Source organism: Panthera onca, chromosome A1 (genome assembly GCF_046562875.1).
Source record: "Panthera onca isolate mPanOnc1 chromosome A1, mPanOnc1 haplotype 2, whole genome shotgun sequence".
Lineage (NCBI taxonomy): Eukaryota > Metazoa > Chordata > Mammalia > Carnivora > Felidae > Panthera > Panthera onca.
Genome location: NC_138339.1, coordinates 21,637,467 through 21,664,366, shown reverse-complemented (window position 1 = coordinate 21,664,366; position 26,900 = coordinate 21,637,467). Strand labels below are relative to the sequence as shown.

General features: G+C 34.1%; 1 protein-coding gene and 1 non-coding gene across 3 annotated transcripts in view; both read left to right on the top strand.

The window, feature by feature from the left end:
* The window catches only part of CDH9 (cadherin 9), a 136,066-nt gene that overhangs the window by 27,531 nt on the left and 81,635 nt on the right, over window positions 1–26,900 (top strand). For both annotated transcript variants that reach the window (XM_078444577.2, XM_078444580.2), the window contains exon 2: window positions 18,053–18,329. In XM_078444577.2, coding sequence (XP_078300703.2) covers window positions 18,102–18,329 — 228 coding nt within the window. In that variant the 5' untranslated portion in view covers window positions 18,053–18,101. The remainder of the gene's footprint in view (window positions 1–18,052; window positions 18,330–26,900) is intronic.
* On the top strand, window positions 4,300–4,406 carry LOC132682560 (U6 spliceosomal RNA). The gene has a single exon (XR_009611742.2). It is a non-coding gene; the product is annotated as a U6 spliceosomal RNA (small nuclear RNA).

Genomic DNA, 26,900 nt, shown 5'->3' with positions numbered 1-26,900 from the left:
TGAATGGGAGAAGATATTTGCAAATGACATATTTGTAAAAGGTTAGTATCCAAAATATAAAGAGCCTTTACAACTCAACCAACCCCCCCAAATAATCCAATTAAAATGGGCAGAAGACCTGAATAGCCATTTCTCCCAAGAAGACATATAGATGACCAGCAGTCACATGAAAAGATGCTCAACATTACTCATCATCAGGGAAATGCAAATCAAAACCACAATGAGATACTATCTCACACCTGTCAGATGGCTAAAATTAAAAAAAAAAAAAAAAAAAAAAAAAAAAAAGAAACAACAAGTGCTGGCGAGGATGTAGAGAAAAAGGAACCCTCGTGCGCTGTTTGTGGGAATGCAAACTGGCACAATCACTGTGGAAAACAGTATGGAGATTTCTCAAAGAATTAAAAATAGAACTACCATATGATCCAGTAATCACACTAATGGGTATTTATCCAAAGAGTGTGAAAACACTAATTTGAAAGTACATGTGTACCATTATGTTTACTGCAGACTTATTTACATTAGCCAAATTATGGAAGCAGCCCAAATGTCCATTGACAGATGAATGGGCATATAATAGTAATAATTATATATATGTGTACATATATATACATGTATACATGAATAAATTATTATTCAGCCGTAAAAAAGAGTGAAATCTTGCCACTTGCAACAACCGGATGGATCTAGACAGTATAATGCTAAGCAAAATAAACCAGTCAGAGAAAGACAAATACCATATGATTTCACTCCTATGTGGATTTTTTTAAATTTTTTTTTTATTGTTTAGAGAGACAGAGAGAGAGAGAGACAGCATTTGAGCAGGGGAGGGGCAGAGAGAGAGGAAGACACATAATCTGAAGAAGGCTCCAGGCTCTGAGCTGTCAGCACAGAGCCCAACATGGGGTTTGAACTCACAAGCTGGGAGATCATGACCTGAGCCGAAGTCACGCACTTGACCTATTGAGCCACCCAGGCGCCCCACTCATTTGTGGAATTGAAGGAAAGAAACAAAGGGGCGGGGGGGAAGAGAGAGAAACCAAAAAACAGACTCTTAACTATAGAGAACAAATATTTGGTTACCAGAGGAGAGGAGGGTGGGGGACAGGGTAAAATAGGTGAAGGGGATTAAGAGTACACGTCTCTTGATGAGCACTAAGTAATATACAGAATTGTTGAATCACTGTAACGTACACCTGAAACCAATTCAACACTGTATGTTAACTATACTGGAAATAAATTAAAAATAAAAGAACTTCTGGCCTAAGTGAATTGAAAATGAGATCCTGAGGGGGGGGAAAAAAAGATAAGGTGGAACCATCTTCACTAACTGACCTATGATAAACATGCTGTGTGTGTGAGAAACATTATTTTAATATACTGTTATCATTGCATTAAATAGTCCATTCGAAATAGAATATCCAGAAAATATATCATTTATTTTATGGGTATCAGCTAATTTAACTCAAAGCATCCTAAAAACCCACAATAATACAACATGCACAGCAAGGTAAGTGGAGAACTCATAGTAAAATAAGAAGTTCAAAGGCATCTGGTAGGACTAGGACAGCTGTGATTTGAAACCAGACATCCAAGTTCCAAAGTTAATGCTTTCAAACAATAAGCTGTAATAGTATGAGTCTTAAAATTTGAACAGTTTCCCAGGCCAACTTCACAGAAAAGTGAAATCAAGATAGATAGAAAGATATTTGCAAATTTATTTGTCACTAACAAAGACTGTAGCATGTCCTAGGAATTACACGTTAGACCATTTGAATATTTAGAGGCCATTTGAATAATCCAGGTAAAAGAAAATATATATTTATTCGAAAACCATTGCAATATATTAATTACATAGTGAAGGTTATAGTTTCAATCTAATGGTCAATTTCCAGTCCCCATAGTTTTGATCACTTGGCTTGATGCCACTACCTCTTAATATACTTTCCTTTCTGGCATAAAAAAACCTCCTACTCTCACTCTGTCCTCTCTTCCTATACTCTCCCCTTCACTTATCTTTCTCAGACACAACTAAAACAAGCCAGGCACTCCATTGCTATAGGCTTTTACTCTGGCTGAAAATATTTCCCTTGCATATCTACTTGTATAGTTCCCCTTACTTCAAAGTTTTATTCAAATAACACCTTCCCAATGAGGCCAACCTGGAATTTCACCTCTCTTCCCTTCCCCAGACCCTATATTCAGATTCCCCTATATTGCTCTACTATTTTTCAATAGCACTGAATACTTTCTCTCTACTGTTTTCATATTTATTACATTTATTGGATAGTGCTTATCTTTTCCGGCTTGAATGTAAGTTACACAAGGGCAGAAGTCTTTGTTTGCATCTCAAGCATCTAAAGTGTGCTATGCATCTGGCAAAAGTAGGCACCAAATAAATATTTGAAAAAAAAACTGAATGGCTCACTTCTAACAGAGTAGAAGTTCATTCAGACTATATATGTACAATCTTACGGGCTTCCCTAGATCCAGTCTGAGACTTGGATTTGGATATAGGTGATTGATTGAAAATGTGCTTCTCAGGAGATAACTGTAATAAAAGGGAATAAAGCAGGAAAAAGAAAGATCATAGAGACATATTCTCAGATTGAGTATAGCCTTGCCTGATCCACAGAGAGAAGACTCTGGAATACAGTTGACCCACCTTGAGGCAAAGGATCTATTTGCCCCTCATTGTTACTGATGATAGTGGTGAGTGGAGTAAGTCCCTAGTTTGGTGGTTCTCATCAGTCCAGAAAATTTCTCAGAAGGAGTTAGCTATAAGCAGGTAGCAGCCATACCTAACAAGAGCTGGCTAGTAAGTAGACTGGCTTGGTAAACAGTATCCGTGTGGAACACACAGTGTCTACCACAGACTCCAGATTAACACTTCTAATAAACCATGGATGTGCTTATGCCTTTAAAATGGTTACTGTAATAGTTTACAATGACCTTCTCAAGTCTCATTTATAGTTTCCCAGGCAAATGCATATTGCTTTATTGCACATTAATAGAATATAATTATTTAATGAACTAATCAATAGTTTCAGGTTGAAGGAAAGGAAGACTATAATTATATATTATTAATCTACTATATTTCAGATTCTTTTTATACACATGATTTTATTTAATCATTTTATCTCTGTATAAGATAAGCTTATGATTCCCATTCCAGATATAATGAAAATAAAACCTAGTTAATAAACTTGCCTAAGCTCATTAAGAGAGTGACAAACTCAGAATTTTAATCCATATGTCCTCCCCGTAGGTTTACTGTTCATTCCAGTCTTCTGCCTAATGTTATTATAAAATTACATATTCTTCAAAATTTAAGTCTTTTTTTTAAATTTTGTAAGTAGTTCTAAGAAATCTTAACATAGAGTTTATATATTTAAACTGAAAATATATTACATCAATATTTGTACTATTCTCGAACTGAAATTTAGCATCCCTCCCAATTATGATTTTTTTTTATTTTTTTTTAAACATTTATTTATTTTTGAGACAGAGAGAGACAGAGCATGAACGGGGGAGGGGCAGAGAGAGAGGGAGACACAGAATCTGAAACAGGCTCCAGGCTCTGAGCAGTCAGCACAGAGCCTGACACGGGGCTCGAACTCACATACCGCGAGATTGTGACCTGAGCTGAAGTGGGACGCTTAACTGACTGAGCCACCCAGGCGCCCCCTCCCAATTATGTTTATGGGTATTACTACACAGAAGTATTAGAGGTATCTGTGATTTTATCCTCAGTAGGAATTAAATATCATACTAAGTGCTTCGTATGTTCATTTTTTTCTTTGACACCATGGTACTAATAGGTCTGCTGATGGGTTTTGTAATTTATTGCATTAATCAAGAAGCATATATATTATTTAACCAAAATCAGTTTTTAAAATGTTTTGGTAGCTGTATTTTAATAGGATTGATTTTCTTTTCTTTTTTTTTTTCTTTTCAACGTTTTTTATTTATTTTTGGGACAGAGAGAGACAGACCATGAACGGGGGAGGGGCAGAGAGAGAGGGAGACACAGAATCGGAAACAGGGTCCAGGCTCCGAGCCATCAGCCTAGAGCCCGACGCAGGGCTCGAACCCACGGACCGCGAGATCGTGACCTGGCTGAAGTCGGACGCTTAACCGACTGCGCCACCCAGGCGCCCTGGGATTGATTTTCTTTTTAATACTTATGTCTCATATCTTAATTAATGATTTAAAAACATTATCCTGTAATCAGATTGACAAAAAGTTTCATGAAACAAAAAGACTGAAATTCCTTTTTAAAATCCAAAATATTCTCTCGTGCTCGCCTTGGCAGTACAGATAGTACAATTCGAACGATACAGAGAAGACTGGCTTGGTTCCTGTGCAGGGAGGACACACAAATTCATTAAGCATTCAACATTCAAAAATAATAAGAATAAATAAAATGAAATCCATAATACCCGTGAATATTTGAAATATTTAAAATATTTAATTAAAATTTTAAAACATTGAATAGTTAAAATATTAACTTATCTATGTCTCCACTGTGAAAATTATTATAAATGTCTGGACATTTATGTTATAATTTGCTCTTCCACAGCTATTTAACTTCCCTTCTTCTCCTCCAGACTGCCAAGCACATCCTACCACTACACCCTCTTGTCCCCATTTTCACCCCTCCCACTCTAAGACATAGGCAGGCCAACAGTTTTGTCTGAACTACTGGTTTCTAGACCTAACTCAAGAAACAATCTCTGTCTAATCAAATACAGTGTTAAATATGGACAATTTTTAGCACTGTTCACTCTTTCTTAAATGAGAAATACTTAGTGTAGGCTGATGGCATGTGAAACACTCATTAATTTGCATTTGACAGACTCTGATGTTCATTTCTGTCACTGGAAGCTGACGTGAAACCACAGGCAGGAAATTCACTTATACCTTCTCCACTAATTAAAAATTTGAGATATAAAAATAAGTTTCTCTTTAATTTCCCTGATAGATGACATATTATTGAAGAAATTCAAGATGTGATATCACACACACACACACACACACACGTATATTCATACATAATGGAACATTACTAAGCCATAAAAAATGGAAGCTTGCCATTTGTGATGGACACACAGGGATTTTTACTAAGTGACATAAGTCGGACAGAGAAATGAAAAATGCTGTGTGATTTCACACATATGTGGAATCTAGGAAACAAAACAAACAACAACCAAAGCCCAGTAGAAACAGATTCATAGATACAGGGAACAAAGAAAACATTACTTCTAATGTCAGCAATCTCTTCGGGGTGTTTCATAAATAAACGTTTTTTTTTTATGTATGTAAGACTATATTTCTGGAATGCAAACTCCTCAAGGAGTCTGTTATTCTTTTCACCTATAAAAATGCCTAGAAAAAGAGTAAGCATTTTGTATATATTTGGTAGAAGAATTAATATGTAGATTGTTCTGATGACTTCATCATGTCATTATGTTGCATGTAAGTTGCATGACTTTCTTACCCTTCCCCTTTCATAGACATTTAGTTCATTTCCAAATTTCTCCAATGTTTCTGTCAGAATGTTTACAGGCAACAGATGACATACTCATTGACTGAGACTGGTTTAATAGACAGTGAGGGCAGTGTTAAAGGCACTAACTAGGGATGGTGGCATGGCAGAATTCACAGCAGCATAAACTTGTTACCCCTCCTGGATCTACAGGAGGAAGGCGCCTGAGTAGACATTACTTCCGAGAGAGTACCGGTTATTCTAACAGAGCACCAGCTATCTGAAAGAAGCTGTGGCTCATTGTAAAGAAAAGCAACTGGCCATTAAGGGTGTGGTGTGAAGACTACCTCCATCTCCTTCTACCCATCATCTGCTGCCTATGCCTCACACCGGCTAAATGCACCCAAGGACCAGTGAGCCCACTGACACAGTTCCTACAAATTTATCTCCTGCTGCACTGAGCAAAGTAAGAACTGAGAGTGCGTCTGGAGGTGCAAACATAAAAAGGTCCAGTACATCTAATACTAAACATTGCTTTGGTAAATATGGTTATACCCAAGCCTCTCTTTCAAATGCCTAATTTCTTAAGAAACTTTCTTAGAATTTTATTCATTAAACACTGTAAACCATTCTAAGGCTTTGATCCTTATTCACAAATTACTTTCAACAAAATTTTATGCATTTTACTCTCATCATTAATAATATTCTTCTTTTTGTATACCAAGGACTATGCCCACCCTGCTATGCCTTAACAGCACTCAGTACTATCCTTGCTTTTTTCAGATTTTGGCTTTCATTGTCAAATATTAAGCCAGGTAACCTTAAACCTTAATTATAAAATTTGCATTTCCTTACCTTCCGTTGAGACTGAAACTGTATTCTTATTTTTGTACTGCATGTGTAATTTCAACCACTCTCATGGATTTAATAACCCTGGAATGCACTGGTGAAACTCAATAGTCTCAGTCAGTCCTGACAATTCCTTAAATTCCAGACTTGAATGTCCAAATGCATGTGGATTATCTCCACTTGGATATTGAATAAAGCATGTTCTAAATCAAAACCTTGATTCCCTAATTCCTCATACAACCTGAACTTCTCTAGCGCCTCTAATGGGCAAATGGCAGCTCTAATCGGATGTTCAAGCCAAAGCCTTGGATTCATTCCTACCTACTCCACTTCTGTTAATTTCATCCCAATGAGAACATTCACTTATCAGGATTATTTGGATCACCTCACCATTTTCTCTGTCTCCTTTCTTTCCTTATAAAATCTATTTTCCCATACGCCAGTCAGAGTTACCATTTAACATTAAGTTATGTCAGGTTCCTCCGCAGCCACAAACCCTCCTGTGATTTCAATATTATGAAGGTTAAGACTCCTTATCATGGCTTGTAAGACTCTAGAAGTCTGTTGCCTCTTGAATCTCATAGCCTAGAATTATCCCCTTGTTCACTCAGCTGTAGGTACATTTATGTCCTTTCTATGACCTGAAGGCTTCTAACATGAACATGCTTTCTTCCCCTACCCCTTCCCTGCTAAGTGTTTGCATTTTGTTAGTTCCTTTCTCTGGAACACTGTTCCCATTGAAATCCTCATAACTATCTCCCTAAGTCCCTTCAGCTTTATGCTCAAATATCACTGTAATCTAGAATCCCCTTCTTTGATCATATTATCAAAAGTAACAGAACCTCCCCCAACACACATAATTTATCCCCTCTACCTGTTAAACTCACTTTATTTTTCTTAAACTTTATTTTTAGAATAGTTTCAGATTCACAGAAAAATAAAGAACATAGAACATAATGTTCCAATACATGCTTTACCTAGTTCCATTTACTATTAATATATGATGTTAGTATAATATATAATTTTTTATAATAAATGGATCTATTTTGATATATTGCTATTATTGAAGTCCATACTTTATTAAGGTTTCCTGTGTATCTAATAATTTTTCTGTTTCAGAATTCCATCTAGGATATTACATTTCATTAGTAGTCATGTGTTCTTAGGCTTCTCTTGGCAAAGACAGTTTCTCAGACTTCTCTTGCTTTTGATGACCTAGATGGTTTTGGGGAGAACTGGCCAGGTATTGTGTTGGGAGGCCTTCTATTGGAATTTGTCTAATGTTCTTCTGTAATTAGCCTGAGTCTGGCTTGGAGGAGAAGGCCACGGAGGTAAAGTACCATTTTCCTGATATTGTGTCAAGGGTACTTAACATCAGCTTGATTTTATATTGTTGATATTGACCTTGATACCTGGCTGAGATAATGTTTCTCAGGTTTCTACACACAAAAAATACATAAATATAATAAATAATAAATAAAATAAAATAAAATAAAATAAAATAAAATAAAATAAAATAAAATAAAAGTACTTGTTTCTTCTGGGGCACTTGGGTGGTTTAGGCAGTTAAGTGTCCTACTCTTGATTTCAGCTCAGGTCATGATCTCAGCGTTCATGGGTTCGAGCCCTGTGTCAGGTTCTGTGCTGGCAGTGCAGAGCCTGCTTGGGATACTCTCTCTCCCCTTCTCTCTCTGCCCCTCCCCCCTCAAAATAAATTAATAAAGTTAAAAAGAATAATTGTTTCTTCCAATTTTCATACTATACTCTTTGGAAGGAAGTTACTATGTACATCATGCACTTACATAGTGGGAATGTAGAATCTTCCTGCTTGAGGGCAGAGTTTCTATATGAATATTTGGAACTCATATTAAGGGAGATTTGTCTTCTCTTCCTCACTCATGTATTGATTAAATCATTTATTTATATCAATCTGAATGCATGGATATTTATTTTACCCATGTAATTATAATGTAATATTTTAGTTTCTTGCTCAAATTAATCCAGTTTTGGCCATTGAGACATTTTTTTTTTTTTTTGTTCTGTGAGCTTTTGAAATACTTCTGTCAATGGTTTGTTTTTGGTATTTGTGTGTTTGTTAAGCACCCCTTTACTTCCAGACCTTGAAAGATGCTCCCAGCTCATCTTATATGTTTCTTGGTCTAGTCATAGAGTCAGCTATTTCCCCCAAGGAGCTCTGGTTCACTTAATTGGAAAACTGTATTAGAAACCAAGATCTGGGTGCTAGGTTTATTGGTACTGGGTGGCAATGCGCTAAGCCATCTTGGCTGACAGAAAACAAACAAACAAACAAACAAATATTCTATACAAACTTGTACATATGCACACATCTATAAATATTTCAATATGTAGCCATCTGTAACTATATCAAAGTATACAACTTTTTCTTAATGCCTCCAATTCTAATCCATCACCACATGAATTTCACTGTTCTCCTCCTTTTGCTTATCTGCGAATTCCCATAACAACAGTAAGAAGCCGGACTCCCAATATCTGTCATCTATTTACTTAATTGTTCAGTGTCAGTATACATGTGTAGCAGCATGAGACTTGTTAACCTATATCCTCAGGAGAAGCAATTTTATTAACTAGAATGCAGTTTGTTGAGAAAGCTATCTTTTCTCCCCTGAATTGCCTTTGCCTTGTTATCAAATATTAGTTTACTGAATTTTTGTGGATCAAATTCTGTACTCTATTCAATTGTATGTGTCTATTCTTTTGGCAAAATCATGCTGCCTTGATCAGCGTAAATTTATAGTAAGTTTTGGAATTGTCTGCCACTTTATTTGTTTGTTGTTGTTGATGACTATTTGTCCTCTACTAACATTTCTACAAGGTAAGGTACTTTAATTCATTACTGTATCATCAGTGTCTAGAACAGTGTTTGCATGATTTTTCGTAGACAGTGAATGAATACATGCCCACAATTCATTGGCGCTTCTTTTAAAATACTTACATAAGTCCACTACTTTGTTACTAGTTCTGAAGAATATTTTCATTTCTTTAAACTTTTTTATTTTTTTAAGTTTATTTTTGAGAAGAATATTTTATTTATCAATGATACTGCCTCATTCTCTATAAAGCTTGTTGCTGTCTTTTTCCTCCTCCTTTTCTCATGTATTTAAGAAGTTCACCAGATTGTGAAATGTGTTGAGACTTAAGTGCTCTTCTGTCTCCTACAGAAATTGAACTGCTCTTTCCCACATAAAGCCCTCGCTTCATCTGACTTGCTACATTGTTCACAGACTCTCTGTTGTGCTTGGTGAGGTGTTTTTTTGTTTTGTTTTGTTTTGTTTTGTTTTGTTTTGTTTTGTTTTGTGTTTTTCCCTCAGCCGAAAGTGTTATTGCGTGTGCTCGTGTGATAGGATGGTGTGGATTCCCATAGGCTTTCGTATAGCCCAATTTCATGCTGTATATTATGTCATTTCCTCATACCAATGTGGAAATGTTTAATCTAGTTTCTAGTGTTTTAAGAACATATTGACTGAAAATGTCATTTGTTTATGACACTATCAAATTCTACCTGCCCCACACACCAATAATACCTCATTAGCCAACATTTTAAACAAGTCCTGAACATGGACCTCTCTCACTTAGCTGTTCCATCTCTAACACTAAGTTGCTTATAAGGCATATCTACAAATTAAAATATATACAAAATAATACCCCCTAAATTGTCTCCTTTCCCTCCCAGCCCTGTTATATATCGAATAGATGTAATAGTATCGGAACAAACTTCAAAGGGGGTATAAAAAGATTATACATAAGTTTTGATCCTTGTGATCTCCATTCAGGGGACCAACACTGGGGAAAAGTGCCTATTCTTTTAATTGAAAGTCAATGCATTTTTCATATATAACAGGGAGTTATCAACCATTATTTATTTTCCTAACCTAGTCTCACTAACCTTATAGATTGTGATTATCTTTCTAAAATTCTGGAAATACGGTCTTTACATCTCTTTATATTATATATATATATATATATATATATATATATATATATATATTTATTTATTTTTATATATGTCTTTATATTCTATTATGTACAATGTTATAATTGTTATTTTTTAAAATAATTTATTTAGTTAGCATATAGTGCAACAATGATTTCAGGAGTAGATTCCTTAATGCCCCTTACCCATTAGCCCATCCCCCCCTCCCACAACCCCTCCAGCAAACCTCAGTTTGTTTTCCATATTTAAGAGTTTCTAATGTTTTGTCCCCCTCCCTGTTTTTATATCATTTTTGCTTCCCTTCCCTTATGTTCATCTGTTTTGTATATTAAAGTCCTCAAATGAGTGAAGCCATATGGTATTTGTCTTTCTCTGACTAATTTCGCTTAGCATAATACCCTCTAGTTCCATTCACGTAGTTGCAAATGGCAAGATTTCATTCTTTTTGAGTGCTGAGTAATACTCCATTGTATATATATACACCACATCTTCTTTATCCATTCATCCATCAATGGACATTTGGACTCTTTCCATACTTTGGCTATTGTTGATAGTGCTGCTATAAACATTGGGATGCGTGTGTCCCTTCGAAACAGCATACCTGTATCCTTTGGACAAATACCTAGTAGTGCAATTGCTGGGTCATAGGGTAGCTCTATTTCTAATTTTTTGAGGAACCTCCATACTGTTTACCAGAGTGGCTGCACCAGTTTGCATTGCCACCAACAGTGCAAAAGAGATCCTCTTTCTCTGCAACCTCGCCAACATCTGTTGTTGCCTGAGTTGTTAATGTTAGCCATTCTGACAGGTGTGAGGTGGTATCTCATTGTGGTTTTGATTTGTATTATCCTGATGATGAGTGATGTTGAGCATTTTTTCATGTGTTGGTTGGCCATCTGGATGTCTTGTTTGGAGAAGCGTCTATTCTTGTCTTTTGCTCATTTCTTCACTGGATTATTTGTTTTTTGGGTGTTGAGTTTGATAAGTCCTTTATAGATTTTAGATACTAACCCTTTATCTGATATGTCATTTGCAAGTATCTTCTCCCATTCCGTCAGTTGCCTTTTAGTTTTGCTGATTGTTACCTTCGCTGTGCAGAAGCTTTTTATTTTGATGAGGTCCCAGTAGTTCATTTTTGCTTTTGTTTCCCTTGCCTCCAGAGACGTGTTGAGTAAGAAGTTGCTGCAGCCAAGGTCAAAGAGGTCTGGCCTGCTTTCTCCTCTAGGATTTTGATGGCTTCCTGTCTTACATTTAGGTCTTTCATCCATTTTGAGTTTATTTTTGTGTATGGTGTAACAAAGTGGTCCAGGTTCATTCTTCTGCATGTCGCTGTCCAGTTTTCCCAGCACGACTTGCTGAAGAGACTGCCTTTATTCCACTGGATATTCTTTCCTGCTTTGTCAAAGATTAGTTGGCCATACATTTGTTATCATTGTTATTTTGATAGGACACTGGCAAAACCTGATTCAAGAGCTTCTCTTTGATATCAGTCTATACTGCCAGTTTTCTAAAGACCTAAAACTAAATATTTAAAGCTGAGAGTTTACTTATGTTAACTATTCAGAAATCCTTATACAAAGCTGGCAGCTTTTATTTCTTCCAACAATTTCTGTTTTTATTGAAATCATGTACAACATCATTCAGGTAAGTGTAAAATCTCAAATTGTAATGTGACAATAATTGAATATGAGGTTGTTGAAAAAAATCAATAAATGATTTTAGAGATCTTAAATATGTATTGAATAAATATGATAACCCAATAATCAATTATATATATTCATATATATGCCTACATACATTTAGATAATAAATGGAAGAATCATCAATTACTGTGAAAAATAGACATGTTAAAACATATAGCCCTAAATAGTTCCTTGATTATGTAAGACTAATTTTAATGTCTATTTAAATTCATAGAATTTGTTCTTTACATTTGTGTCACTTAAATGAGTTGTCAGACTTGTCTCTCCAACTGATATATACATCAATATATCTCTATCTATCTATCTATCTATCTATGTAAAACAAAACACAATGCTATGTTGGAAAGATCACTGGCCAAGGAATCAGATAACATGTATATGACTTTTGCCCAAACCATAAAATAATTGTGTAATCAGAAACAGCTTTCTTCATTTCTCTTATCCTCATATATCTTACTGAAAAAATTTTAAATTATATCACCAAATCCAAATTTTCTAAAAAGATAAATGGTTAATTTATGTGGAAGTACTTTGTTGATTACAAACAGTATAATAAGATATAAGTATACAATTGTGTTATAGATACATTTCATTTGAGAAATTACCTGAAAGACATGATTGGAATTATTAAAATACTTTATCTGAGTTTACACTATAGGGATAAGAAATAATGATATAATTTAGTTTAGATGTGGATTTTATATACTGAACATCCTACTTAATTACAATACTGCACAGTTGTTGTTTTGTTTTGTTTTTTTTTTTTTTGGATTCACAAATAGCCAACAGCCTTTTTTCACAAATGCAATTGAATATTATGGGAACAAGGGAATAATAATAAAACAATTTTCAGTTTTTAAACTTAACAAGATTCAAGTGAATTCCCTGATTACAAAATCAAAGTTAAAGCAAATTTAAAATATTGTACTTTATAATGCATCTGATGGTATTTACTTATCAACAAAAAATATGATTAAAATGCAGAACATTTAAGGCTGATAGAGATAATTAAGCATAGAAAATTTAGTAATCAGCTTGTTGCTATTGAATGAATAAAGGATAGGAAGAATTTTTAATAAACCCCATGAGATAAGAGCTTGCTAACTTTAAAACAAAGTGCAATAAAAAACGTTTTATAATGTGTACTTTTGTCTAAAAGCAGAGGAATGTGCGGGTGTTAAATTGGCCACAGGAGGCATACACTATTATTCCTAAATGTGAAAGAATTATGCTAAGAATTATGAGGAAAAGAATCTACTTAGTGAAAGGGATTCAAGTTCAAACAAACAGTCTATAATTTATATGAATCATGTTTAAAGTTCATATTTAATCCCACATTATGCAAATGTTTATGCATATTGCTCTGATTTTACTGAAAAAATGGACTGTAGTCCATTTGTTGGGAAGAAAACCAACAGATTTCTTTTAAGGGCATATTTCCTCCCAGCTGAGCTCTTTCCTTATCTCTATTAGCTTGTTTAGGCAATGGAATATTAAGTCAATCTGATTTGTGATCCCAGACTCAAATTGAGGATTATCTATTTAGGCGTGAGTCAACTAATTTTATAAATACGTATTAAGCACCTACTATATATCAATAACTATTTTATGCAGAATACAGTGACTTACAGAGTATCTCACCACCATACAAGTTACATCATAACTAGAAAAACCCATCAATAAATACATAATCCACTAAAACGAAAGAGATCATTAAAATCATGGTAAATACTATATAGGAAATAAATGGATGGTATGAAAGAAATCAATAAAGACTGAAGTGGGGTAGGGTGTTTTTGAAAAAGTTGTTATAGAAGACTCCTCAAGAAAGCAGAATGTGATAGAGAAACTGAAAATAATAAAACGGAGATGGCTATGGATGAACCAAGTAAGACTTGCAGGTCACACTGGGAGGAAAGAAAGACCCTGAATAGGGCAAAAGCAGGTGAAGGAGGCCCCAGGTGGGCGCACGTGGAGCATCATTATCTAGCAACAGTACAATTCATACCAGGAGCACTGACATCAGTCCAACAGAATTCAAATCCTGAATGCCTTCCACCTTTCCCACAGGTGTCTACCACCTTGTGATAACAGCAGGTTACTTAAACAAGCAAAGCCTCAGTTTGCCCCTTTGTCCAATGTGACATCCCTTCCTGGTAATATTTCTGTGATGGGAGTTAAAGAAACGATGCTTGAAAAAAGACTCAGAATAGTGTCTAGAACACAGAATGTACGTTAAGATAAATGTTGGTTGCCAGCCTCACAGATGTCAGGAGGCTATTTCTGGAGCAGTGCAGCCCAAGGCAAGGGGGTACCTGGATTTAATTCTCAGTTCTCCTGGGTCTGCTTATATAAACTTGGGCAAGCCAATTAACCTCTCTGTGCCTCAGTTTCCTCATCATAATATAAGGGATTATGGAAGAACTCATTTTAAAGAGTTGTCATAAATATATACATTGAATTAGTAGGACAGCGAATCATTTTGCTTCCTACGATTGATATGTTAGTAATAGTACCAGTATAAAAGTGGCCAAAAATAAGAAAAAACTTGATTCTTCATTTTCCTAATAGATCATCTTTCATAAGAGGTGTCCCTGCTATAAGCGACACCACAAAAATGGCACAATAATTTACTCAACACACAAACTAATAATCTAAAAGCTATACTTTATGTATCTTTTTTCACCTTCAATATTTAGAACATAAGCAGGTAGCATCTACTCTTATTGACATGTCAATACTTGGATTGTATTCATGCCTTAGGTCCATTTCTCCAGAGCTGGATCCTGAAGCAAGGATTAGCATACAATTGATTGGTTAACAAATTGCTTCCAGGTCAGAAAGTGAGAAAGAGCATGGGAAAACAGAATCCAAACAGGGTGTGATTTCAAAGTTTCAGCCTAGCATGAGTCTGTATGGGAACTCTGGGATGTAAATAAAGTGTGAATTTCCACATTTTTGCACCTGTTAGACAATGGCTCAGGGATTTCATGGGAGATGATTGTAAACTTGTAGGAACTTTAGGCACCCTGTGTGCGTGAGCAGAGTGGTTCCAGTAGCCAAAGGAAGTCCTCCAAAGAGAGTTGCAGGTGCAGGTCATTAGAGGCAAAAGCCTGAAAAAATTTTAGTGCATGTGGTGTGTATGCATGTGTGTGTGTGTGTGTGTGTGTGTGTGTGTGTCCATATTAAAGAATGAAGGGAACCTGAGCACAGTGTCAGTGTCCACTGGAAACCACTTCTCCATATGCCACTGCCATCTTTTTCTTAACTTGAGAGATAGACTCTAACTGATCTCCCCCTTAACCAAATTTCTTGCTTACCCTCTAACCTACTTTCCACTCTGCAGCCAGATTGATCTTTTCTAACCATTTCATGTTAAAAATCTTCCAACTGATTTCCATTGCACTGAAAATGAATGCATTTTTTTTTTACTCTAGCTTATAAAGACCTATGGGATCCTGGCCTCTGCCTAAGTCTCTGGCTCCACCAAATACAACTTAACTTTTCTGCTTAAACGCTTATTTCCATCTAAAGTGGGCATCACAGTTAGAACAGACCACAGGAAATGAAGAATGCTCTCTAATTTCTCTTGCAAGAGTGGTCAGTAAAAATGATGGTGAAAAGAGATTTCCCACTGGGGGGAAAACAGGTGGCCAGTGTGGTCAACTAAGGAATTTGTCGTATTTTGTCAAAGTGAGACACCAGCTGTTCTTGAGATCTTTCGGCTGCTCATTTCCTACTGCACCATCACTGTTCAAACCATGCAGGGCATGTTCTGAGCTAGTGGCCACCAGATGGTACTTTTCCATTGCACTTTTTCTAAGCACTTTTTGACACTGTAGTTTTCTGATATTTATTTCAGAGTTTTACATCTGTTGTGGTTAAATTTACCAATTTTCTGTAGTTTACAGGATTACGAATAGCCACATAAAGTACTAAGAAAGACAAGTACCTGAGATTTCAGAGTCAAAAAGTAATGGATTTTAATTTCTCTCATTTTGCAGTGTGAGGATTTGTGATTATATATGTGTATTTTGTTAAGTAAGAAGTTTTTTTAAATAATAGGTATGGAAATTAGAGTACATGTGTGCTGGACAGAGCCAATAGCTGTGGACCATAGCAAGCATCCGTACCATTATCTGCCAATCACCATTCCTTATCTGATATATGACTATGACTATAGTGGAAGCAACCATGGATGATGATGATGATGATGATGATGATGATGATGGCATTAACATGTTGACAATTTGTATGCTAGCACTATGCTAACTTCTTTACATATATTATCTTTTGTAAAACATTGTTTAAGGCTGTGTATCTAGTTCCAATACTTACTACTTGTGCATTTGCCAGATTACTTAAATTCTTCACATGCAGTTTTCTCATGGGTATACATTGTTGTAGAAATAAAATAAATTTTTTTGATACAAATAAGTATTACTTTGTATTCCTAAAGGTTTAAAATAAAATTAATAACAATGTTTTGTGAGTCAGGTAATAATTATTCTACCTTTCTAGGAGTAAGTAGTTGAGACCAAGTAAATATCACCAAATCTCACAGATAATAATGGAAAAGCCAAGTTAGAGGCACATGTTTGACCTTTATGCCTTGATAACAACAACTGACTCCAGAGACTTATGGTCCAGTGTTGGGCATCTGGCCTAAGCCAGGTAAATTAGAGTCCATTCCCACAATTTTTCAAACTCAAATTAGAAAACACTGTCAGTTTCTTTCTGGATTGGAAGATGTTAAATCTGAACTTTATATATTCCTATATGCCATCAGGTCGAGGAGGCTTAGTTGAAAGCAAGAGAGGAGAGAGGAGTGATTAAGAGAGAATAGTATTAAAGTACCCACGCCCCTGATTCCTGTTTTCATGAGCAGGAAAGGCCCAATTGCTTCTTTGCTCCTTTCATTTCTTCCTTTCCCCATTTAGTTTGATTTTATATTCCAGTGAATTCTTCCTTTGCCTACATTAGTTTGAGATGGGTTTCTATCGCTCACCAATATCATTACCATCAGCAGCAGCATTATTAGGATTTCACATCTTCTGAATGTTTCCAAATGAAACCAATTTGTTTTGCTAATAAACAAAATTAATTCTGAAATACCAAATGAACTAGTGTTTTTTTCGCTTCAAGAAAATTCAACTTACCATATCAACAGAGAGACAGTGTTGCAAAATTCTCGATCAAGTTATCTCATAGCTAATACCCCCATATCGAATTTTACCACATCAATTTTGTGCACTCATTTTTCCTATTATTTTAGGAAATAAATATGTGTTGTTGTTTTTAATTATCAGGTAAAGTGTGTCCATTTAGAGCATGCTCTTTTCAGCCTCAAGTAAATTTGAGTGAGTTATTCAACTGACTGTCAGGAAAAATACAGTTATCAATTATAAAGGATCAACATAGTATGGTGTTACGAATTGCAGGACACAATCCAAAGTGTATTTGGTACAAGTTAGTTTGCCTTGAGGAAATACCTTATCATGGTACAGAAGAACAAGGAGGAAGAAGATGAAGAGGAGGAAGAGGAGAGGGAAAAGGAAAAGGTGGAGGAGAAGAAACATTGTAAAAGTTGATAGCTTGTGCACTGAAAACAGTGTTACTAAAGGTATATAAGCTCATATATATGTATATATTAATAAATACACTAGTTTTTATTAGTCTTTAAGACTCAGGAACATTCAGTATGATCTTTGGTATATGGTAGAGCTTAATTTTTTTTCAAATACTTGGTATTTTAAATTACAAATATGTTCTCATTTATATGCTGCAATATAGTGATATTAAAGTCACCTGTTAAATTTCTGTTTAGTTTATTTGTGCTACACGTCTCCTCACCTCGCTATATGATATGTGAGCTATATGATGTGATATGTTTAATGATAAGTTCACTGATGTAACATGGAAAAATAATGTATATATATTATTTATAAAATCTTAATATTTAGAAAAGTTTTATAGCTTACAGGTTATGTGAAAATGAAACACAACCTAATAAGCCATTTTTCTCTCTCTACTCCTCAGGGGAATTGGACAGTACATTGAATTTGATATCCTACTGAAGCTGCTTATAATGAGGACATACTATTGCCTATCACTATTCATCTGGACCTGTATGTTTCATACAGTTGATGCTATTCCATTAGAAGAAAAAGCTAGTAGGGATTTGCCAAGCAAAAGGGTTGTGGATCTGACAAAAGATGATAGTAAAATGTTACATCGTACCAAGCGTGGCTGGATGTGGAATCAGTTCTTCTTGTTGGAAGAGTACACAGGTACAGACACACAGTATGTTGGCAAGGTAAGAATTTTTATGTGATAAATCTAGAAGCTGAAAGTGATGGCAATTTATTTACTTTTTACAGCAACTTCCCATATTATTAATGATTATTTTACAATATTTGACTAATTATGATGTGCAGAAGGCATAATATTGCAAATGTTTTCAGTAGGGTAGTATGGGTAATGTGATTTACTCAGGTAGCTAAATGTGGGTCAGTGTCCATAGCATTATTAATCAGCAATATATGATTTATATTTATATGTTTATGGATGTGCATCTAAAATGTTTTAAAAACGTTCTTTGAAATTTAATTTAAAGCATCGGATAAAGAATAACTTAGTGTGCTATGTGAGGCAAAACAAAATGCAATTATAGTATACCAAAAATTACTAAAATATATTGGTGACTACTAATAAACAATTTATCATAATTAAGAATAGTCTGCTGTGTATGAGAAGTAAATAAGTATAAATACTTCTCTCTCAGTAGTCTGTTTCTTAATATCAGTCAAACTGAACGACTTCTCGCCTGTAATCCAGACCAAAGGGCTCAAGGAGAAGGAGAAAGAAAACAGAAGTAGAAAGAAGGCAGTACCTTCGGGAAGGTTAAAACCATCCTAACAGCAATAGCGGCTCATTAGCAGTCTGGAACAAACCGCGATAGAGAATACGTAACTCTCCTTCTTGTATTCAACTTTGAGAAAATAGACTCGTAAACTTTCTCTTCCTCTTTTCTGTCTTCCTCAAAATAGATGACATGATCGTTCCAACATCCAGAATTTTCTATTTATCTAATATCTACCAGTCTCACTCATACCATTCTACATGCAAGACAAATCCTTTGTTTATTGGATTATTCCAGATATGTGCCTAATGCTGAGATACGTTCAAATTCTAAAAATAAAACAAAATAAACAATGATGAATACTAATATTGCTCATAAATCACATACTTTTTTTTCTTGATTCTTTGCACATGATACTAGAAATGACTGTGATGGTCACAGTATTTTTTGAGTTACTAGCAACACGAGGCAGATGAGATAGAATGGGCCAAAAATAAAAACATAAAAAGCATCTGATATCACAAAAGTCATGCCTATATTGCTTTTAAACTAGAAACACATTTATTCTGTGAAATTGCCAAAATCTTGATCTAATTTTTCAGTGTGTGTGTGTGTGTGTGTGTGTGTGTGTGTGCGTGTGGCAGTGTATTTTTTCAACTGCAGCTTCTTTTATCAGAAGCCTATTATTTCCTCTTCTTTTGATACTTCCTCCCCTGGTTCCACAGGTCACACTCATTTTGCCCCATATAGTTCACTTGCTGATTCTTTTTTTTTTTCCCTCTTATTTCTCCTCAGGTTAGTCATAGGGCATCCCCCAGCATCCCTCATTTAACATCACTTCTCACACCATAGTTAATAACTAACATCAGGATATTTCAAGTTCAACTGACAAATGTTTGTGTCTAAGGACTTGAAATTGCCTTATGATTCTTTTTCTAAGGCAGTGTATAAAGGGCACATTCAGTTCGCAAGGTCTTACATAGAGGGTTTCATCCTTGGAGATTCACAGATGCAGAAGAATAGCTACAGATAAAAAGAGCTGCTCAATCGTAAGGCAATCAAGGCTCCACTACAAGCATTTATTTTTAGCTGTAAACAAAGATGCTTCCTTCTAAAAATTATGTGTGCATTGATTAACAGACACAATTACTGCACCGACATTTTAAAATATGCACTATGGTTTAGAACTTTTTGTACCATCCTGCTTTTTTTTAATTAGTTCTGTAATCTGTCAAAAATAGTTACTAAAATGTGTGCATAGTTTTATTTAATTAGTTTTCATAAAATATTTGATCACTTGTCTTTGGACAATAACCTGTTTTTTTTAAGCCATACACAAGTTAAGGTGTTCAATTTTTTACTGGCTATTTATCCTTGACAACCAGATTATGAGCCAAAGGTAGAAAACCGATTATAATAATAAGAATTTTTGTCAAATGAAGATAATCAAACCAAAAGGTTATGTCAACTATTTTTATATTATATTTGGAAAGAAATATATATACGAAAGAGAAGCTTCAACAAAATAAAACACTCATTACTTTTTCGAAAAAAAATGATTTCTCTGTTTTGAAATAGGGCCTTTTCTTAGATATGCCATGCACCATATATGGAGTTCACTATAAAAGTAGGCTTCCAACTACTGTTTACTTTCATTAACTTCTTAAGGGTCTGTGAACTCCTAACCTGTTCTCTTGGCTTTCAACATTATTATTCATTTGCATATGCACAGCCTAGCTAGGACTCTACTTGGTCAAACTTGAGTCCTTCATTTAGGACTCAACTTGGTCAAACACATGAACACCAAACAGACGGTCTTTTTGACCACATTGCTCTGTTTGCCTAGTCTTCTGGGATCCACTACCGTGGCAACCTCCATGTGATGTAAAGGCCTACCATATTACCGTGTACCGTGATTCAAAAAGAATAATGTAGCCTCTAATGCAAAGAAATTTTCGTATTTTTTCCTAGTTTTGCAGAGGCTTGGCATTGCAGACAATATTAAGGCCTATTGTAATTTATAGGTGACATAAAATTGTATAAAGTTGGAAGGATATATAATCCTTGGATGAAAAATTTAGGGTTTGATCCTGAATTTAAATGAAGAAGTTTTAAAACAAGTAAGAAAATAGTAGCAGTAAAATGTAACAAAATGTACATGCACATAAACATGCAACTTACAAGGGTCAGTCCTGGTTTTGCAATTTAGTAATCGCATACAATTTAGAAATTAACTAAACTTTCCAAACCTCAAATTCTTGTTAGGTTAAATTGTTATTAAGATCTCTTTAACTTTAAAATTCTGATGTTTTCTAGGATTGCGGATGGGACTGCATTTGTGTACAAGAAGGGATAGTAAAAATTTAACAAAATTTGCATGTGGATAAATCCAAGGAGGTGGGATTGCACATGGCATGATATGCATGTGAAACACTTGTGTGCACATGCACACACACACACACACACACACACACACACAGAATAGCTTAACAGGATGAAGTTAGACTACTACTGTCAAAGGCTCAGAATTCCATGCTGAGTTGTTTTATATACAGCATGGAAGCTGAACCCTGTTGAAAGCTTTTGTACTAGTTCATTATTGGTAAAGCACAAGTCTGGGATGCTTGGTTTGCTTTCATTGTTAGGATGGACTGGAGGAGCAAAAAAAAAGAATCACAATGATATTTTTAAAAGGAAAAATAAGGGGATATTTCTGTATGTCATTTCGTATTTTTTGCAAGACAGGACAGAAAAGTGAGGAATGTTAAAATTAAGAGTAGTTTTTGTATGTTAACTATACTGGATTTAAAATTTTTAAAGAAATGAAAAATAAAAATAAAATTAAGAGTAATTTTCGTTTTCCACAATAATTCAGTCTGAAGTTTGGTTGCTCATTTTTGATGGATGCTATCAGAGATATATTAATTCTGTTTTCTGTAATGAGGGAAATTTTTGGTTCTTACTTAAGAGGATTACAAAGTTATGACAATCGCCATGTAGCTTCCCCATAATTTGAATAGAAGCATGTGGCTGAATTACTTAAGCAAAAGAGTAATACTGCTCAAGAGAAGAATTTAAATAAATTTAACAAGAAGTATAGCAAAGGCTCCTACAACTCTGTTAGAGAAACTTCATATGCACTTGCTTTCTTACACAATAGGTCCAGATCCTGAGGAATCCCTAGTTGTCATGAATTAATAATTAATAGATCACATGCCTATTATTGAGAATTTATAATTAATATCTGATTAAAACACATTTATTACTTGGAGAGATACCAAACTTAAAAGTATAGTGTTTATTCCTTCTGAAAGAAAACACTGGTATTTATAAAATAATTGAAATATCAGCTTAACCAACCATTACACTTTAATTCAAAGCATTTGCTTTGCTCACAGCAATCAATATTGTGCTATGGAAATGCCTATAACCAGTCACCATTTAAATACAACATATTTTTACCGAGTTAGCTCTACATGTTTTTATGTTTTAATTCAAAACCTTTTACTATACCATAGCCAAAATTACCATGAGTATAATCAGAATCTCAAATTGGAATGGGATTTTAACATTTATCAAGCTCTTGGTTACAACTGGATACAATTTACTTCTTACTAAAACAGTGGAAAACACAGGTACCAACTGGAAAATGGATGGGAGTGTGGTTTATATCAGATTGAGTAATGAAACTGTGGGATGACTCTCCTTTACACTTACAGATATTGACATATGCACTAAATATTGATATCCCCCCAAAGCATACATAAAATAATGTACTTGGATAGGCAATTTTCTCTTAGGCTTTCAGAAAATGGCACTTTGATGTGTACAGAAACAGAAATAAAGTCTTAAAGTTCCTGAAGGATGTTTGATAAATTTTTATAGTGTATTATAGTGTTTTTCAGCATCTAAATAAATTATCTTTGTAAAGCTTTACTATGGTGCAGTACATGTAGCAGCTGTTTCAGATTTATGGGCACATTGTATCCCAAAATTCTCTTTATAGGTTAGTTGTTTAAAACTAAAAACACATGAGAAAAATATTAAGCATTAAGGCTAGGTTCTCTGGAAAGTCTACAATGGCTTATTTCACACTGAGATCTCTAAAACTCTGCTTTTGTACTAGAATGCTAGTATTTAATTCTTACTGTCAAGCCCCTCATCGCTTGCACTGCATTATCACTTCCCCGAACCACTGCATTAGCACACCTAATGAGTTTTTACTTGACTTCATTATTATTTTTTTTTAATTCCTAAAAACCCATTACACACTGTTTCTTGAATGATACCAACCTCTTGGACAAAATATCTATAGAAAAATTGACTTAAGTAGATTCAAAGTATTCGATATCATTGTACATTCCAGCCCGTATTCTATGTTCCCACAACAGTATAATATGGCTTTAGTTCTAGACAAAGTGAAACCTTTCCTCTTCCATAGGCTTCACTTCTATTTCATCATGGTCACAGACACTTTTACAGGGAGTATCTAACCTGCTTTTTCATAATTTCATCTCTTCTCCTTGCTTTAAGTCCTATCTCAACGGCACCCTCTTATATAAAGCCCATCCCCATTCTTCTTGGCTAGAATTTCCCATCAAAATTTAACCACCTTTCAAAATCTTATTCAAGGCATAATTTAAATTATTCTGGTCTAATATTTTACCATCTAGAATCTGTGGCCTTTGGGCTTTCAATCTGTGTTTGATTTCATTTTTTTCTTCCCCAAAATGTTTGACAAAATATATTTATTTACTCAAAATTAATATTCAGTTGCTATCTTTATTAAGCACTTATTACTCTGGATCCTGAGAGACTGGCACTTTGAAACATAGAAACAGCAGAGAAGGTTTAAAATAAATATATCTCAGTTTTCCTGGCACATTTTGCAAAAAGTCAATTCCTTTCCTGTATTTCCATTATCCTTGAAGCCCCTAATTGCAGCTGCAACCCTCTCATTTTGCTCTATGCCAAAACAGCACACTTTAGAATCATTTGCATTCCAACAATTTCTTTGCCCTGAATACAGGTAATTCAAACAGGCATTAAGAATTAAAAGATAAGATGAAACAAATTCTGACTGATTAAGGAAACATAACTACTTCTAGAAAAATTTACATTTAAAATTTAACTAAACTTTTTTTCCCCCTAGAATATAGTAACCGTTAAACCATTTAAAATATTAGAGTATGGTAGAAATGTTTATTAATACGATTACCAAATATATGTGTGATTTTCCCTGACATCTTCCACCAACTTCAGTGCTTGTGAAATATTTCTAATATTTTAACAGTCTCTTCCTCTATTGCCAAACTTGCAAAAGATCCACGCTTACATATTCATCAGTGTTTAAAAAACAAACAAACAAAACAAAGAAACTTAAGAAGTAGTAGAAACTCTAGGAAGGTCTAGAGGGAGGACTGTGAAAAAATATTTAAGCACAAGCATCATTTAATAATAAGCATTATTATTTTAATAAAAGTTATTAGTGTTCCTTACAAAAAACTAGGTCCATAAAATTAAAAGTTAATGTAAAAAATCTCAAAGATAACTATAATCACACTATGAAGATAAGGTTAAAAGTTTACATATTTCTGCTTATTTCCAGTTATATATTTTAGCACTGTTGATTTCATATTACTTACATATATTTTAATTTGTCTTTCTCAGTTAATTCTGTGTTTCTGCACATTGTTAAAATTTCAGTATTTGCCATATAATATCATACATATAATTTTTAAATTAAATTATGTGTTTTCTGAAATTTCTATTTAGACTGGTATTACACACACACACACACACACACACACACACATTTCTGTGATGAAAATTTGGTAGCTAATAACTTTGAGTGTATTTTAAATTACACTTACTAGATTACTTTATTACTGAAAGTAGAATTCCAAGAGTAATAGATATGAATGGATTTTAAAGCTCTGGGTATGCATTAGTCAGTTGCATTTCAGAAAATTTATGATGCTTATCTTCCAAAAATATGCCAACGTAAGGCATTAGTGTGTTTATTTGTAAAGTTTTTTTACAAATTTATTTTACAAATAAAAAGAATAACAAAGTTATTTTACAAATAAAGATATTTATTTGTAAAGTTATGACTATGTTAATGTGGATCTTAACCCTGTGTATTATTATTCAATTAGTTTTAGAAACTGAACACCTACAATGCAGGACACCAAGACTGAATCCTAAACTAAGAGTAAATAAGATGTACTGGTCTCTATCTTAGAAATAGATAGAAATAATTTGTTGTAAATAAAATAGTCTCTATCTATAATAAGCAAAATGCTATTATTGCTGGCCTGTTGGAGAAATACCTGATAGAAGTTTCAATTTAGATGATGGAAAATACTTTTTTCCTTATCTACTAGACTGAATTCCTAATAGCTAAATTCTACCTAGCCTAATTTAGCACTAGAATCACCCTCCAAGTTAATAACGTATGCATGTTTGTTTCTTTGTTAATTTAGGACTGCCATATTTCCCTATTCCCATGAACGTAGACTATTTTTTTTACCAGATTTTAACAAAATATTCAAACTTTGCTTGTGCAAACTTTTTGTAATGTGTCCACAGTAAATTCTAATGACTCATACTAATAGTCTTATAGCTATTGTGGTATTGTTCATGGAAAAGGAATTAGGACAATATCCTAAAAGATGTTCAGCCTTTTTTGCACTGACTTCATAAAGTAAATGAGGCCACTCTAGATATGCCACTGAATATACATTTAGTGGAACTCCCTCAGTAAGTATCCTGTTTCACAGCCAAAATGTTTTAGGGATGCTATTACAATAAATCATCATACTCAGAACTATACGCTAACAGACAGAAACACAAAAGTGAGTTCAAGATCAATAAATAAATGTATTGGCAAATCTAAGAGGAAAAAGGCCTTTCTTTTTCCTACAATGGGAAGGGATATATTTGTATGTGGCCATTTTGTGAAAGTTTCAGCTCCTTTAATGGTTACTATAACAAAAGCTTTTCTTGAAAAATTAAAACATTGCCCCACAGTTATGTTCTATTGATCTTACTCTACAAATACAATAGGATACATCGCTATTGCATATTAATGGTTTTTAAAAATGCAATTTAAAAACTATTTTCGTAAATGTGTCTTCTATATTTAAAAGGAATTATTGCATACCTACTGGGTACAGTATTTTGCAATCTTATATAAGCTTGATGATAGTATTATTCAGTTCTCTATGGTTAAAAGTTTTGTGTCTCCTTATTCCAATTCTTACTGTGAGAAGAATATTAAAAAGTTCAATATTTTAATTTCTCTCTTTACCTCTGTCAAATATTCTTTATTTGTTTTTATGCAATTATCAGATGCATGGCCAATTATCTCTTAGGTTTCTGATTAATTGATGCTCTATTATTATGAAATATCACCCTGCATCTTTCATAATACTACTTGCTTGAAGTTTACTTTGCCTGGTACAAACTTGCCACACCAATTCATTTATGATAATATTTGTATGGTTGATCACTTACATCATTTTGCTTTCAGCCCTTCTGTACAATTTAATATAAAAAACAGCTCTTGTAAACATCTCAGAAGTGGTTTGTGCTTTTCTATCCAATCTGACAATCCTTAACATTTAATTAGTGTTAAGTCCACTCATAAACAATGTAATCATTGACATAATTGGATCTAAGTGTATCATTTTCTTGTTTTCATTTGTTCCATTTATTCTTTCTACCTTGGTTTTTGCTTTCCTACCATATTTTGGGTCAACTGAGTGTTTTCTTAAATGTCTAAATTTGGTCTCCTTAACCTACTATAATATAAATCAAATAAATATTATATATTTTTAGCATGCAATGCAATCATCTTACAACAGTATGATTTTATTTCCTCTGTAGGGTTTTAGTCTATATTTGTCAGATATTTTCTCTCTGTATATATTATAAATTGCACCCTGTGTTGCTAATACTTTATTATTTAAGCATTCCATTATTTATTAAAAAATTTAAAAAACACAATCTTAGGTTACATTA